General features: G+C 44.7%; 1 protein-coding gene across 3 annotated transcripts; it reads right to left on the bottom strand.

The window, feature by feature from the left end:
* Positions 1-1966: 1966 nt before the first annotated feature.
* On the bottom strand, positions 1967-16325 carry LOC130087932 (zinc finger and BTB domain-containing protein 12-like). Of its 3 annotated transcripts, none has more exons than XM_056254490.1 (5): positions 16114-16325; positions 15234-15459; positions 13482-13676; positions 4488-4679; positions 1967-3416 (listed from the first exon to the last, which is right to left on the bottom strand). In XM_056254490.1, the coding sequence occupies exons 2-5, from the start codon at positions 15441-15443 to the stop codon at positions 2397-2399; spliced, it is 1617 nt and encodes a 538-aa protein (XP_056110465.1). In that variant the 5' UTR covers positions 15444-15459; positions 16114-16325; the 3' UTR covers positions 1967-2396. The 3 variants fall into 3 exon arrangements, with proteins under 3 accessions (XP_056110465.1, XP_056110466.1, XP_056110467.1); XM_056254491.1 differs by having other exon boundaries at positions 13482-13673; XM_056254492.1 differs by lacking the exon at positions 4488-4679.
* Between the last annotated feature and the right edge of the window lie 1469 nt (positions 16326-17794).

The raw sequence follows: 17794 nt of genomic DNA, 5'->3' as shown, positions 1-17794 counted from the left end.
AGAGCAGGCTGTGAACTGGAATATAGCGTTCAAATGTTGGACAGCAGCCTCTAGGAAGCAGAGGAAACGAATGGTGGTTGACTGGATATACTGAAAAAAAAAGAAGAATATTCTGTTATCATATCCTCATGTCATTCCAAACCTGTATGACTAATTTTATTCTGTGGCACATAAGGTATTTTGAGAAATATCTCGTGTTTTTTTTTTTTTTTTTTCATTCAATGGAAGTCAATGGTGACCAAAGCTGTTTGGTTTTTGTATTCCGCAGATTAAATTCATAGATGTCTGTAATGTAATGAGGGCGAGTAAATAATAAAATTACACACTTCGCCTTTAAGGTGACCGGCAATGTAAAATGAATTCACAGCAAGAGAAAAACAGTTGGAACAAAAGCTTTTTATTAAGGCTTTCATGGATTGGCGACATACAGACACTAAAATTGCACTACAGCAAAAATAACAAACACGTTTTCTTACTTTCCTTATCACGCACAGTACTAATTCATGAACATTTTGTTTGTATTAAACATGTTTATCACTCTTACAAGTAAGAGATATGCTAGACCTTCCCTTGGTGTCCATTATTGTCTGCTCACTTGTAGTAAGTGACCTTTAACCCATAAAGAGAAACAGAAAACCGTAGTATTTGTGCTCTTGTGTGGTATAAACAGATAGTTCACCCAAAAATAGAAATTCTGTCAATATTTCAAAATATAAGAGTGTTGAGGTTCAAACAATATTGGACCTTGTTGATTTTAAATGTTTGGACAAATAAAAAAAACACCAGGACACTTTTCAAAATATCTTCTATGCTTCACAGAAAAAAGTAATTGAGGTTTAGAACATAAGGCAGGGGTCTCCAACACGTCACTCATGGCCTGATTTAAAGGGGTAGTTCACCCAAAAAATTTAAATTCTGTCATCATTTACTCACCCTCAAGTTGTTCCAAACCTGTATGAATTTCTTTCTTCTCCTGAACATAAAAGTTTGAGTAACCAAAGAGTTGATGGGCCCCGTTGACTTTCATAGTATTTTTTTCCTCCATAATATGGAAGTCAATGGAGCCCATCAAACCTGTTTGGTTACAACTTGAGGGTGAGTAAATGATGACAGAATTTTCATTTTTGGGTGAACTATCCCTTTAAGGTAGCTCGCCAAGACGTAGTCCTTTTTATCCAATCAGACTGAGCTAATAGTGTCCCACCCCCTCCAATGGATATGAAGTATTTGACATATCAGCCGTGAAGATTATTTATTTATTTATGAACATGTAATATAAAAGAATAAAAACCAACAAAAGAAATAAACCTTATTGGGACATTGAAGATTCAATCAGCATCATCATGCTCATATGGCAACAAGGCTTGTTTACATCAGGATGAGTAAGAAGAAATCTTCATTCAGAAAAAAACAGAAAAAAACACTATTTTCATGGATTGTTAATTTGAGAGTTATGATACATTCTTTGAGAGATTTAAGTATTGAATAACATGAGTAGCTCTCAGCCACTTTAATTTTTAAAAACTAGCTCTCAAATGAAATAAGGTTGGAGACGCCTGACAAGGAAATTGTAGAATTTCATTTTTGGGTAAACTGTCCCTATAAGTGAATATAAAGGCCAATTCACACTGCACTGATAAGCCCCGTTCACACTACAAGCGACTTTGTCGCTGCATGTCGCCAGTGGCTGGCGATGAGGTCGCTAGTGGGAGTTCCCACTACTGGTTGCCTTTATGAATGACATCCAATGATGTGGAGAAGGATCACACGCGCTCCGCTCCTATTGGTTGTCGCTCCCGAAAGTCGCTCCTCATTTGCATAAAGTTAAACAGATCTCAACTTTGTCGCGTCGCCAGACACGCCCCATCCGGTCGCCAACGGTCGCCGGAAATCGCCCACTCCCCATTGAAATGAATGGTATTGTGTCGCTTTGTCGCTTGTAGTGTGAACGAGGCTATAGACGGCGACCAACACAGGCAATCCCCCAGATGACAGTACGTCCCTTCTCAGACATTCTGCTACCCGACAAATGCTAATTAAACATGCCAAACAAGTGCCGACCAATACCAACAATGGCAAAACCCAGAGAAGTGTCTGTTGCCCTTGGTCAGTGTCAAATGTGCAGTGGCAATTGGTCTTAACAAGGGCACTATCATTTTGTTTCTCCAGGCTAAAGAGCAAATGCTTTGGCAGTGTTTGGCCTGCACAATGACAATTCGAAATCATTTTGAAGCAACCATAAAGTTTTTATATATTGATTACGAAGACAAACATTTTTTTTCTAATGTGCACTGATAAATTATGCACAATAAGCCTACAAACGTGTATTAAGAAACAAAACAAGGTTAATTTTGATTTCATTGTAACAACCCACACTACCGATGATAAAATGTGATCTAAACTCCACCCCCAACACTGCCCTCATTGTTTCGCTGCATCTCCAGGTAGTTTTGGGCTGTGGTCCTTCCGTGTTGCTCCTTTAGGTGGCGGCGTAGAGCAGGCTTGTGGGCAAAGCTGACGTGGCAGTATGCGCACACGTGCGGGCGCTCCCCGCTGTGCAGGTTCATGTGGTCGCACAGTGTTGACTTCTGAGTGAAGGTCTTGTGGCACAGGGGGCAGCAGTGGAGCTTTGAAGAGCCGCGATGGACGATCATGTGGCGGTTGAGGTTACTGGAGTGGCTGAAGTTCTTCCCACAGCATGGACACACATATAGCCTGTGTGTCGACAGGGAATGCATGGCTAAATCCTGTGTTGAGGAAAACGCTAATCCGCAATGCTCACACACTACTGGTCCTGTTACGCATGACGTGGATCCCACCACTGCCACGGACTCGTCAGCAGCTCCACGCTCATTCGAAGGCGCCCCGACTCCCATTGCTTCTTCCCCGCTGGAAGCTTCCACACCGAAATGTGCAGGAGCTCCATCGGAGCCGATCTCTACTCCTTGTCCCTCTCCAGCCCTGTAGTCAACGCGGAGGGTACCGTCGGCAAGATGTTGATTGGACAGGTAATTGGCCCCAAAGTCCGCTCCAAAACTACCCATGATCTCATCTGGGGTTGGAAAGCGCCAAGCTTCCTGATAGTTACCCAAGAGCTTGCGGTCCTTGAAGGTGTACCGCTTTCTGTGTTTAAAGCCTCTTCCTCTGCCTCCCCTGTGCTCTCCGTTGCGTCGTTTCCACATGCGGCCCGGCCCTCGGAGGCCGTTACCTTTGGCTCGCCCCTCCATATTGGGCTCATCTATGCCTGTGTCCAGCTGACAGTGGTCGTCTAATACAACAACAGCTTCTCTGTCTTCCTCCCCAGCACCGGGGGACTTCTCTGGGTCTTGATGTTCATCATTGATGTGCACCTGAAAGATGTCACTTTCATGCCCGTCCTCTCCCTCGAAGTGGACAGATCCATCTGATCCTCTAATCTGTCATGGTGAAAACATAAATTAGTTGAACTTGTTAGACGCAAACGAGCAAGCTGCCAAAATAAGAGCTGATCTTGATTAGGGAAGTTCAAACTGACAGCAATGTAGCAACCAAAAGTAATTAATTTTAGCAATTTGATGCGACATATCTGTTGCAATAAGTCTTTATGCAAATATATGCAACTGAGCAGTTATGCGGCTACCACATATGGCTGAGCTTTATTGTGAACATACACAATTTGTCATGATTTTGCTGGGGCGAGGCAGAATTAAGGAACATTGCAATAATTTTAATGTGGTTTTTATTTAGCCATTAAGTTTTCCAGAAGGCCATTATACAAATGTCAGATTCTTTATTTTCTCAAAACTCTAGTAATATGTGGTTTTAATAGTGTCTCTATTTAAAGCGGACATATTAAGCCCTTAAAGTCTTGGTTTTGTTTTTTGGGGTCTACTAGAATGTCTACTAGTTTTTATGCTTAAACGTTCAAAAAACATTATTTTTCACATATTTTACGTTATTGCAGTACCTCTCTTCCAAGTCTATCAGTAATGCTGTTTAGTTCCCATCTCTATGAAGCCCCTCCATAAGAAAAGCACAATGTGCTCTGATTGGTTGGCTGGACTAGTGTGTTGTGATTAGTTAAGCGCTTCGAGCGTGTTTTGGAAATGTCACGCCCCGTACCATAACCGTGAGTTTAAACACACAACCAACGCAACTCAACCAGATCTTGCTCCTTTTTTGGTATTATTGAAAAATTCTGAAGAATTCCAAAAAAAAACTATTTTTTGCTCAAAAATGTTCACGGAAATCACTGCATGGCATTTTTCAGTGACAAAATCATGGAAACATGTTTCATATTCGACTATCCATCAACAGGGACGAATACTACAAACACCAATATCAATACTTGACAAATTCTAGTAATAGGGCTGTCAATGTGAAAGGTCCCTCTGTATTTTCCTTTGAGATTAAGACGACATCAAATCTACATCTTAAAATCCTAAAATGCAAGCACATGCATTTGATTTGATCTATTAGCTTCTGAATCAAATCCAGCAGATATTTACATGGTGTATGGTCAAATCACTGACATCTTTGAGAGGGATGTTGGAGAGTTCAGCATCTGCAGCCTGGAGCTCCTTTCCTGAACTGTGCGGATGCAGCGATGCAGTATCAGAAGGAGATGAAATAGATCCCAGTGAATGGGTACTTCCACTGACAATCACTGGCATAGACTGAGGGTCTTCTGATTTCACAGTCTAAATAGATTGTAAGAGTAATAGACAATGAATGAACAAGAACAAAGTGGAAATGGAGGGAGGGAGTGAGAAAGAATTTCAATGTTGCACTATGTTTTTGTATTACAATAAGTTTTTATATAGATAGTTCAGCCAAAAATAAAAATTCTGTTATCATTTACTCTCATGTCGACCCTCGTGTCATTCCAATTCTGTTATCATTTACTCTCATGTCGACCCTCATGTCATTCCAATTCTGTTATCATTTACTCTCATGTTGACCCTCATGTCATTCCCTCATGTCAATCCAAACATCTCTAGCAGTTGCCTTTTTTTTATTGAATCAAACAATCACCATGGGCTGTCAAGCTCAAACAAAAAGTATAAAAGTGGTCATTTCAGTTGTATTGTTTGTTGTATTTATTCAGTTGTATGGTTTCAGTTTTCTGACACCATACAAGAACTACTGCAGACAGTAGTTGAAGCTTTTGCACCGGATGAGTATTATAGTTCCTATAATATTGGCGGAAGGACCAGCTTTTTGGCGTGTTCACAGAGCAGGAACTGGGAACGATTTTTTAGCTCCTACCCAGCACAATAGCAACTGACAGTGACGTTGGCCGAACACATGCCATACGAAACGTCGCCGGCACCCGGCGTTTTTGAAAAAGCTGTGAAAACACAGTTTATAATATACTTACTCCACGAACTAACTACACGAACATAGAAAACAGCGATAGATAGCATTTACCTGTCGCCTTTGTCTGCGGCATTGTGTTTTGTTCTCAAGAAATGTAGCACTGTAAGTTGTCGTAGGTTCTCTTACGAGAGTATCTCTCGTACTGCGTAATATCTTACGCTATCGGGAAAACCTCTTTTCCTCGAGATATTGAAGCCAAAAATTATCCTTAATTTTGAATCAATGTAAAACGCGTTGCGACAGCATGCAGACATAGGCAAGGCGGCTCGCGTGCCTATTGGCTGACCTGTGGCAACAGCAGCAGCCTATCGAGAGAGGTGCTTCGCGCCCATTTACGTCACGTCCCGCCAGAATAGGCGTGGCCTTGGCCTATAAATATAGCTCGACAGGCTGATACAAACTGATTTTCATCTCTTCAGCGAAGCTACACGCATCGCTGGATCCGGAGTGAGAAGCCGCGCCGTTGATGCAAGCCTTCAGCGGGACGAGCCCTTGAGCCTGAAGTCGCTGGCCTTCACCTCGCCGCCTTCAGCCGCCGTACCTGCTGCGCTTTCCAGCGTACTATATATCCTTTACTCTGCTCTGTGTGTATGTGTGTGTGTGCTCGCCCCGCGACTCACACATCTATCATCTAAAAGAGGCGCGTCTTTTTAAAGATGCCATCCTCCTGTGGCTCGTGCCGAGCCACACTCAGCGACGGGGACCGCCATGTGATGCGTTCCTGCCTGGGAGAGGATCATGCAGCTCTCGCGCTCGCCGACGGCCGCTGCCCTCACTGCGAGCTATTGCCTACGGTGACTCTGAGGACTCGCCTGGCATCCTTCAGCGAAACTGTACTTCCACCCGCTACAGTGGCACGCCGTAAAACGCCGTACTAAGCGGGTCCCCGAGCCTTCTCCAGCCCGTGAAAGCTCGCCAGTTCGCCCGCCAGCTTCACCAGCTTCACTCGAGTCGCTCACTGACGGATAACGGCCGCCGCGCGCCGCCGCTTCCGCCATTAATGACGACGAGATAGCTGCATCTGTAGAGGAGACCTGCTGCTCTATCCTGGCGTCGGACAGTGAGGACTGGGCGAGCTCTGTGGACCTCCCCCTTCTGTCCACGAGTCGTCAGGGAAACGGGCCAGCATCAAGACCTAAAACCGCGGCTAGCTTTTTTTACGTTATAAGAAATCTACCCCGCCCCCCATGGGCGTGCGTCACCGGCAAAATCATAATAATAATAATAATTCATCACATTTATATAGCGCTTTTCTGGACACTCAAAGCGCTTCACATAGAAGGGGGGAATCTCCTCAACCACCACCAATGTGCAGCATCCACCTGGATGATGCGACGGCAGCCATATTGCGCCAGAACGCCCACCACACACCAGCTTACTGGTGGAGAGGAGACAGAGTGATGAAGCCAATTGGTATATATATATGGGGATGATTAGGAGGCCATGAAGGACAGAGGCCACTGGGCAAATTTGGCAAATTTGGCCAAGATGCCGGGGTTACAGTGAGGACTGGACGAGCTCTGTGGACCTCCCCCTTCTGTCCACGAGTCGTCAGGGAAACGGGCCAGCATCAAGACCTAAAACCGCGGCTAGCTTTCTTTACGTTATAAGAAATCTACCCCGCCCCCCATGGGCGTGCGTCACCGGCAAAATAATAATAATAATAATAATTCATCACATTTATATAGCGCTTTTCTGGACACTCAAAGCGCTTCACATAGAAGGGGGGAATCTCCTCAACCACCACCAATGTGCAGCATCCACCTGGATGATGCGACGGCAGCCATATTGCGCCAGAACACCCACCACACACCAGCTTACTGGTGGAGAGGAGACAGAGTGATGAAGCCAATTGGTATATATATATGGGGATGATTAGGAGGCCATGAAGGACAGAGGCCACTGGGCAAATTTGGCAAATTTGGCCAGGATGCCGGGGTTACAGTGAGGACTGGGCGAGCTCTGTGGACCTCCCCCTTCTGTCCACGAGTCGTCAGGGAAACGGGCCAGCATCAAGACCTAAAACCGCGGCTAGCTTTCTTTACGTTATAAGAAATCTACCCCGCCCCCCATGGGCGTGCGTCACCGGCAAAATAATAATAATAATAATAATTCATCACATTTATATAGCGCTTTTCTGGACACTCAAAGCGCTTCACATAGAAGGGGGGAATCTCCTCAACCACCACCAATGTGCAGCATCCACCTGGATGATGCGACGGCAGCCATATTGCGCCAGAACGCCCACCACACACCAGCTTACTGGTGGAGAGGAGACAGAGTGATGAAGCCAATTGGTATATATATATGGGGATGATTAGGAGGCCATGAAGGACAGAGGCCACTGGGCAAATTTGGCCAGGATGCCGGGGTTACACCCCTACTCTTTCGAAAGACATCCTGGGATTTTTTGTGACCACAGAGAGTCAGGACCTCGGTTTAACGTCTCATCCGAAGGACGGTGCTCAATTTACAGTATAGTGTCCCCGTCACTACACTGGGGCGTTATGACCCACACAGACCACAGGGTGAGCGCCCCCTGCTGGCCTCACTAACACCTCTTCCAGCAGCAACCTGGTTTTCTCAGAAGGTCTCCCATCCAGGTACTAACCAGGCTCAGCCCTGCTTAGCTTCAGTGGGCAACCAGTCTTGGGCTACAGGGTGATATGGCTGCTGGCATATGAGGAAAAAATGAGGAAAGAGTGTGTTTTAGTCCCGCCGAGGCCGGACTAATCTCCATTTCTCAAACATTTCTCAGCTCCTCTTAGTTTGAGCGGCTGAAAATGTCAATATTCCAGCAATTAGCCTGTTGTACAGCACGCACACCTGCAAAGAAACGCCGACACACACAAAACTGTGATGACGTTCTCTTATCTGCTTCGCTAATGTAGTTCTCCCCTGTGGCTCAGTGGCGGAGCCCGAAGCCTTCGCGCGAGAGACCCGTGTTCGATCCCGGCTCTTGCAGCGGATAAAAATCTACTCAGACCCATTTTAGATCTGCGACAGCTGAACAGAGCAATTGTGAAGCGCCAGATCAAAATGCTTACAACCAGGAAAATCCTTGCGCAAGTTCGCCAAGAGGACTGGTTTATGTCAATAGATCTGAAAGACGCCTATTTCCGAATACAAATAGCGTCCCATCACAGGCGATTCTTGAGATTCGCCTTCGAGGACCAGGCATATCAATACAGAGTCCTGCCGTTCGGCCTGTCCCTAGCACCCCGTACATTCACGAAGTGCATGGACGCGGCTCTCGCACCCCTGAGACTTCGGGGCATGCGAGTTTTGAACTACTTGGACGATTGGCTGATTCTAGCTCGATCACACTCAGAGCTCATAGAACACAGGGCCACATTACTTGAACACCTCGAGAATCTGGGCCTCACAGTCAATTGGGCAAAAAGCTTGCTGTCTCCCAGTCAGAAAATTTCTTTTCTGGGAACAGTGCTGGACTCGCTATCCATGACAGCACGCCTGTCACCGGAGCGCGGACTAGACATTCAGCGCGTCGCGAAATCCTTCCACCACGGCTCTATAGTCCCGCTCAAAAGGTTTCAGAAAATGCTGGGCCTAATGATCTTAGCAGCCTCTGTACTTCAGCTGGGCCCACTGCAGATGTGGCTGAAAGCCCGAGTTCCGCCCCGGGCATGGACCACTGGTCTGTTTCGCCTCAGGGTCGATCTAAAGTGCGTTTCAGCTCTGGAACCTTGGAAAGTAACCGACTGGTATCAGTCAGGTGTGAGTCTGGGGACCTCCTCGAGTGTGAAGGTGGTGTCCACGGACGCCTCCACCTCGGGATGGGGAGCGCTGCTCGAGGGCAGACCGTTCGCTGGCCTGTGGTCAGAACGGGAAAAGCTCCTTCACATAAACTGCTTGGAAATGATACCAGTCGACAAAGCGCTACGCCGCTTCTGTCCCCAGATAAAAGGTCACCACGTCTTGGTCCGGTCGGACAACATGTTAGTGGTGGCGTACATAAATCACCAGGGCGGCATCAGGTCCCGAAACCTTTACAGGCTGACGGAACGCCTCCTGGTCTGGGCTCAGCACAACCTGCTCTCGCTGAGAGCAGCGCATGTGCCTGGTCACCTGAATGTGGGACCAGACAGACTGTCCAGAAACAATGTCCCAGCAGGGGAATGGTCGCTGCACCCGCAGACGGTCCAACTGCTGTGGGAAACGTTCGGCAGAGCGCAGGTGGACCTGTTCGCGTCCCAAGAAAACGCTCACTGTCTGAACTTTTTCTCTAAGAGCAGGGATGCGCTGGCCCACGTATGGCCCCGCTGCCCCCTCTATGCTTTTCCGCCCGTTTCGCTCCTGCCTCAAGTGTTGGAACGAATCAGGGAAAACGGATGCCCAGTGCTGCTCGTGGCTCCGCTCTGGACGAACCAGATCTGGTTCCCAGTCCTGATGCGGCTGACCAGCATCCGCCCCGTGGCCTATACCGGTGAGGAGAGACCTCCTCTCTCAGGCAAAGGGCTCGATTTGGCATCCTCGCCCGTATTTGTGGTCCCTACGTGCGTGGGCCATCAATGGGTACCCGCTTACCTCCTGGAAGGAGTGTTAAACACGATCTCGCAGGCCAGAGCCCCGTCTACTAGACGGCTCTATTCCTCGAAATGGTCGGTGTTCTCTGCCTGGTGTCAAGGCTTTTCACCCGTAGACTGCGGGGTTACGGAAGTACTCTCCTTCCTTCAGGAGCTGCTGGATAAGGGCAGGACCCCTTCCACGCTCAAAGTGTACGTGGCGGCCATAGCGGCGTTTGCAAAACCGACGTCTTGCCAGTCACTGGGGAAAAACGACCTGGTCGTGCGATTCCTCAGGGGAGCTCGGAGGCTGAATCCTCCCAGACCCCCTTCAGTCCCTGCGTGGGACCTTTCTACAGTTTTGGAAGCCATGAAAGGTGCCCCATTCGAGCCAATCCATTTGTCAAACATGAAACAGCTGTCTTTCAAAATGGTGTTTCTTATGGCTCTCGGTTCAGTGAAGCGCGTAGGGGACTTACAAGCGCTTTCAGTAAGCGCGTCATGTATGGAGTTTGGGCCCAATGACTCAAAAGTCATACTCAAACCAAGGCACGGATACGTGCCCAAATCCCTCAACACACCGTTCAGGGCCCAGGTTATTTCCCTGTGTGCCCTCCCGGTTCATGATGAGGAGGAGGATGCGAGTCTCCTCTGCCCTGTCAGGGCACTGAGAGCTTACGTGTCCCGCTCGTCTGTCTTCAGACAGACCGAGCAGCTCTTTGTTTTGTTTGGCGGACGCTCCAGGGGACTGGCCGCATCAAAACCGAGACTATCCGGATGGATAGTCGATGCCATAGCGCTGGCTTACACTTCTAAAGGCCTGCAGTGTCCTTTGGGTGTCAGAGCACACTCCACGAGAGGCGTGGCCTCGTCGTGGGCGTGGTCGAGTGGGATTTCCTTACAAGATATCTGTATGGCGGCAGGCTGGGCCTCGCCGTCTACATTTATAAGGTTCTATAACCTAGAGGTTCCCGCCTTACAGGCCAAGCTGCTGTCGGTCTAGAATTCAGTACTATCTGCCCCGCTGTGCTGTTTTTGCTTGTGTATCGTTCACTGATCTATAAAACAGCTCCATGGGTGTTGAATAACCCGTACTGTCACCCAGTTCAGGCTGAACACGTTCACCTTGTCTGTGTGAAACATTGCTAACATAACTAGCTCCTGTAGGATGCTATTTCATGGGGAATGATGCTTGCAGCCTCTCTTCTCCGACTCTCTGTGAGTCTATGGTGATTATGCACTATATGAGCCCAGGGCTACTGCCCTTGGGACTTTGGTGTCGGATCCCAGTAAGCACGGCGTGTTGCATTGTGTTCCCCATAGTGTAAGATATTACGCAGTACGAGAGATACTCTCGTAAGAGAACGTACTCGGTCACTAACGTAACCTCGGTTCTCTCTAGAGAGGGAACGAGTACTGCGTATCTTGCCGTGCATACAACAGCTCTGGTTCGCTTCAGCGATGAAAACCAGTTTGTATCAGCCTGTCGAGCTATATTTATAGGCCAAGGCCACGCCTATTCTGGCGGGCGCGAAGCACCCCCATTGGGTATCACGTCACGCAGGGCCTCTCTCGATAGGCTGCTGCTGTTGCCACAGGTCAGCCAATAGGCACGCGAGCCGCCTTGCCTATGTCTGCATGCTGTCGCAACGCGTTTTACATTGGTTCAAAATTAAGGATAATTTTTGGCTTCAATATCTCGAGGAAAAGAGGTTTTCCTGATAGCGTAAGATATTACGCAGTACTCGTTCCCTCTCTAAAGAGAAGCGAGGTTACGTTAGTAACCGAGTACGATATTTAGTCTCTTAGCCCTCCTTTTTCCTTTTCAATCACATAACTTATACATCTACATTCTATCTCCGATATCACAAAGCCCACAGCACACAACAAAATTACAGCTCAGATCACGTGTCCTCCATTCTCCAGTAGTTGACCTTGAATGGCTTACGGCACTTCAGAGTTCCTACTGCCGGTGCGAATGCAACCAGGAAAATGGAGCTAGGGGAATATTTAGTCATTGGAGGACTTCCCTGGTGGCTAGTTCCTATAACTGAGTTCCTATAACTACCAGGTGCGAAAGCCACTATTGTCAAATACTAACATCCTAAATTTCAGTCAGTTTCTTACACAAAACTAAGACTTAGATAACAAATCTCTATTCGTATGAACCCCTTTTACTAGTCCTTTTTATAGCATGACAGCCTCTGGTCTTTTGCAGAGATTTTGAGAAGCATTTTGTCTGTTAGAGCTCAGAGTGACTCAGCAGATGATCTAGAATGTGACAAAACGTCTGGTCTTCAATCAGCCAAAGAGGATCCACGTCACACCCCTCCTGATCTCACTGCACTGGCTCCCAGTTGAGGCCAGAATCAAATTTAAGGTTTTGGTGCTGGCTTTCAGGACTGCCACTGGAACAACACCTTCCAACCTCAATTCACTGTTGCAAGTGTGTGCACCCACCCGCCAGCTACGGTCACTGAATGAGTGCCGCCTTCTTGTTTCCTGACAACAAGGCACAAAGTCACTCTCCAAAACCTTCACTCTCACTGATCCTCTCTGGTGGAATGAGCTGCAAACCTCCACCCGAGGCACTGAGAACATCACAACTGTCAAGAAACAGCTGAAGACACCTCTTTTACAAGCATTTAACCACTTCACAAACTTTAACCAATGCACTTAGGCCCTGTTTATACCTAATATTAAGATGCGGTTTGGTCGATCAGATCACAAGTGGACGAGGGAGATACATTCCTGTTTACACCTGGTGTTTTAATCCTTCTATTTTGTCCACTTTCGACCACTTCTGTCCTGAGTTGTTCGAGGGGAGGGGTCTTTTATCTTTCGATCTAATGGACAAAATAAGCTGCAGCACTTATCATATGAACGCGAAAGGAGACGACTGAAAAACATACGGAGAGCAGCAGCTTCTGTTTCTGCTCTGAAAGCCGCAAGACCACTGCGCGAATGCGGTGAGTGTGTGTTACAAATCAGGAATGGTGAAGGAAAGATGTTTTTCGTCTTCAAATCAAACTTCAGCCGACAAAGTTTAAATCCCGTTTGGCTAGCGCGCTTCCCATAATGTTAGGTCAGTAGGCAGAAAGTAGGCACAAAAGTCTTTTGTGGAACACATACGACACAATCACCGTCTACACCACGAAAGCAGTCCGGTCAAATGCATTTTCGACTACCACTGGAAGTGGTCGAAAGAAGACAAGATCAAAACTTTTTAGACCCCGTTTACACCTGTATTTAGCGATAGGATTGATGAAAACGCTTCTTAATACCAGGTCTAAATGGGGCCTTGCACACACACAAAAAATTATCTTAGTTTTATTATCTTCTCTGCATTTCTCCCCTGCTCTATCTTGTTTCCTAATCTAGCTTGCTAATAAACCTGGGATTGTATACTTTAAATATTGTTGTCTCTGTGACTAATTGCTTACGTTCCTCTATTGTAAGTTGCTTTGCATAAACGTGTCTTCTATGTAAATGTACAGAAAAGATTGTCTCCTCCAAGCCAGGATTTTTATTTCTGGATGAACTATTTCATTAAGAAGAAACAAGGTCTGTAATAGTGTTTGAGTTTGGAATACTCACAATTGGGCTGCGACTCCGGGGCTGCATGTACTGGCTCAGGGCTCCTCTGCATTTCTCCACCACATGCTCCATCTGCAGGTAGCTGGCAGCGGTCAGGTAGTTCACAATTTCTCTGGCACTGAACTGCAGCATCCCTGTGTAACAGGACTGGAGGAGTTCACATACTACCGTTGAGCTGTGCAACATCGACACCTGCTGAACAGAGAGAGCATTAGTTGACAGGATTGCAAAGAAGCGGTAGTAGCGCCGGATCTTTTCTTCCATATAGTGATCCATATACATCCGAATGGTATGGAAAAAAATGTAAGGCAGGGAGCTGGTTCTATTTATTGTTTGTTGTATGAATGGAGGCAGATCTAAATGTGAGCTTGCAGTCCAGTCGATTGTAAGCAAGGGATGGGTTTAATTGAACTAAATGGTTGAAAAATGTCGGCATACATCACCAGTAAGATGTCTGTTGTTTCCTTGGAAAATCGTGTGCATTTAGAAAATAGATAGGGTGAATTTTCAGTTCATGCCAACTTTAAAGGTGTGTAAATTCTGCATCACTAGCAATGCCAAACGGAATGCGCCTTTGGCTAAGCCACACCCTAGAATGTAGATTGACCAATCACAGCCCAGCCAAGAACGAGCTTCCACATAGGTCCGACACTTTTACACAGCGCTTCATTGACTTTAACACAGGCGTCTCATATTGTTGGTCTCGACAGGCTATTACCGTCGTAGTTTTATCAAAAATATAGTTAAACGTTGTGCCTGGGGCATTTGTAACACAGATACGCGTTTCCCAGAGAGGTTGGAGGGGGGTGTCCGTTTTTTTCCCTTCCCAAAACCGAAGTCAAATCCTGACAAGTGTCGTCTAGCTCACGCTGCTAATAAATACAACTTTATACTCGCGTGGTCCGTTTGCTTTGTAATAACGATTATAGAAGTGAATAGAGACCTACCCAGCTTTGCATGAACAGTGTTGCTCCTTGATATTGTTAGTCCCAGCCTCCGTCTCAATTAGTAGGATATGCGGTGGTTATTTTTTTTACTGTGACCGGTATGCTTTTGCCTCTATTTGGATGCCTTGTTGTTCCTTGCGTTTCACCTGTATGTCGTGATAGCCTTCGAACGTATATTGCAGCCCATTTTGCCTACTTCTATCGGACACTTTATTTGCTGCTTTATAAAAGTTTGATAAAATTTCAGCAGGATGAGCTGTCACAGCATAAGCCATGTTGATACCAGAGCCCAGATGAAGTTTGTTTGTCGGACGTAGCAACAGTTACTAAGGGGGGCGGGGCTTAGCCAAATGCGAATTGCATAAATATAGATTGATTTCAAACATGTTTCCTGACACTTCCCTAGCCCAAAGTCATGCCACTGATTAAGCCAAATTTGCTGTGTTTTGATGCAGTAATGTTTTGATAGCACCTGAGCCAAGAAATATGTACATTTTAGCTTAACCCAACCAGTCTATCAATGAAGCAGCTATTACACCTAAATCAAAATGAAAAAGTATTGAAATAGGTTTAATGAGTAAAGGATATTTTATATTCAGAAATGAGACGTGTCCTTGGATGGGTGGATGGAAAGAATGTCATCAAAATAATTGTATGCTAACTGGTGGCACACTAATTTAGTAGATCCACTACATAAAAAGTAAAATGGATCAAATCAACACTAATGATACAGAAGAAAGATCAAATGGTTCGCTTCTGATGACCCTCTAACTTAGTAATTCTGATCGTATGAGAAGCTGTTCACCTGTAGCTCTGATGAGGGGTTCAGGAGAAACTGGTCCCTGAGAAATGCAGAGCAAGCAGCCAGCACGACCTTATGACCCCTGAACATGCGCCTGCCTCCCGCCACGATGGTGACGTCACAGAAGTGCTGCTGTGCCCGCAGGGAGTTCATGTTACTCAGGGTGTTGTCTCCATGCCCGGGCAAACGGAAACTCACCACATCCACATTCATGTTTTTCTACAGGAAGCTAAAGGGGGAAAAAAAAAACACACATTTACTTGATATGCAGTATTTTATATAAATACAAACAAAACAAATATCCACACTTATAAATGAATTATCACAGTATCCTGTTACTGCTAATAAATTAACTAAGGGATTTCCATCAAACAGTAAAAAGCTTTCTGGATAATTCTGTTATTTTGGTAACACTTTATTTTAAGGTGACGTAGTTACACGTTACTACATGTTCTTACTATAGTATTAACAGTAAGTTATGCATAATTACAAGTCACTAACCCTAAACCAAACATTAGCCCTAACTCTATAGTAAGTACATGTTGTTAATCAATATTACCCAGTAGCTTACTTATTTGTTACTACGTCACCTTAAAATAAAGTTTAACTGTTTTTTTTGTGACACTGAAGTTAAGTTACTATACAAGTAAATATTTAATTTAACATACAAAATACGCATCAGAAACAACATGTCTATGAATATTCTCATAACGCCATTCATTCATATTTAGAACAAAGCAGCAGCACAATTGATCATTGTTATTGCATGTGTATTACATTGTTGTAAAGTAGCTAACACTGTGTATCGTCTTTTGTTCAGACAAACTGTCTAACACAGTCTTCACTACACTACAAACTAATATGATAAATAACATGAACTTACTTGACAGTGATTTATTGAGAAGAAATCAATAATACAGAACACAAACACATTTATGGTGTCTGGTGATCAATCCAGCTTCATCCACATCACTGGAATAGCGAAAACATCAAACTAAAACACTCAAACTGAACTCGTTTACAAAAGTCTGTTGTTTTTCTGTGTCTAAGTTCGGTCATACCTACTATATATTTTCTATTTTGCTCCGTGTGTTTTAAACAGCTAAAACGTTAACACCTAAAATTCGCTGAAATGAAGTCAGAAAACTAAACAGGAAATTTCGCACCCTAAAGACGATTTTCAAAATAAAAGCCCACGTAGACAACAGACACGATCTTGGCGACGTAACGCTTAATATGGCGGCTGTGTTCAAGAGCCAACCGCTTGTTTGTTTACTCTACTACAACGTGCATGCGCATGAGCTTAAATCACATTGTTGTTTATATTTTAGCCATATGTAGTTGGTTTGACGACTTGTATCCTTTGTATTTGAACTTAAAATTCAGTAAGCATTTTCCTGCTGTCTGTGAGTTTAGTATCAAAAGGCCTATCTTTGTTTTACGTGGTAATAATTTGCATACAATGGGTAACCACATGGAGGCGCTATGAATTCAGGATGGACCTTGAAGGGTGGGAAAAAGAGATATTTGCAAACAGACAGAGAAATAATTAAAGTGAATATAAAACAGAAACATTTCAAAGCCACCGGAAAGAATTGGAATCTCAGTATAATGTTTTACATGGATGGAAGAACACGGCTGATTGAAGACTAGAAAACAGAGACCATCTCATAAACTCTGATGTTTGTGTCTCAGCTCTGTTAATAGTAATTGCATTAATAAGAAGCAGAACAAGCACTTTACTAGTAGAATTTATTAAACATGTTTTCATAATGAATCCATCAGTTACAGTGGTTGAATTACACCTCAATGACTCAAAAGCAAACAATACCAAGATTATGAGCAATAGTCTTAAGCAGTGTGGTTTTTCACCAGAACTGTAGATGTTAGAGACTGATAAGGAAAAGATTGATATACTATTAAAGACAACTGATGTAATGTCTCACAAATTGTTCCATTGAAATCATGGGTGCGTAGCTACTGAATATTTCATAATGACCACAGTAATCATAAATCCCACTGTAATGTTGAGGCATATATTCTCTTAATCAAACAAGATGAGAAAGAAGATTAAACAGTATTTAAAACACTGTCAGGAACAAGACCAAAACACAATTAATATTGATAATATGTCATTTAACACACTTCAAACCATCGCACCCTGGAAATACAATGATGCAGTTCATAATCTAGGGTAATGAAATCCATATTCATCCAACCCTGTGATGGAAGAATGTGATTAGTAACATCACTTCGATTGATCAATAACTCAACCAGAAAGTGCTAAAGCTATGATGTTGTAAACTACACTGTACAGTACAATGACACTCATATTTATATATATTCGTAATTTCTTTCCAATGTACAGTTTACACATCAGATTTACACAGGTAAACATCAAACGTACAGGATTTAATTATTAGTGTTGTGTTTCCATCCAGTCATTTTAATTCCAAGTGGTACTGCATATTCTTTTCATCTTCACACACAAAGCAAATGGATAAAATATGCCCCAATTGAATTTGATGAAACTGGCATTTGCAATATCCTGTTGAAATTTTTCC

Source organism: Rhinichthys klamathensis, unplaced genomic scaffold (genome assembly GCF_029890125.1).
Source record: "Rhinichthys klamathensis goyatoka isolate OS25496 unplaced genomic scaffold, OSU_Roscu_1.1 h1tg000111l_1, whole genome shotgun sequence".
NCBI classification, from domain to species: domain Eukaryota; kingdom Metazoa; phylum Chordata; class Actinopteri; order Cypriniformes; family Leuciscidae; genus Rhinichthys; species Rhinichthys klamathensis.
Note: the sequence above shows the minus strand (reverse complement) of the source record. Positions and strands in the feature narration are given on the sequence as shown.

What these genes read in the sequence shown, in the direction of transcription:
- LOC130087932 (XM_056254490.1), bottom strand. Translation starts at nt 15,443, where the DNA reads ATGAATGTGGATGTGGTGAGTTTCCGTTTGCCCGGGCATGGAGACAAC. An exon ending in ACCCCTCATCAGAGCTACAG is followed by an intron (nt 13,677 to 15,233) that starts GTGAACAGCTTC and finishes CTCTCTGTTCAG; the next exon opens with CAGGTGTCGATGTTGCACAG. An exon ending in CCCGGAGTCGCAGCCCAATT is followed by an intron (nt 4,680 to 13,481) that starts GTGAGTATTCCA and finishes CAATCTATTTAG; the next exon opens with ACTGTGAAATCAGAAGACCC.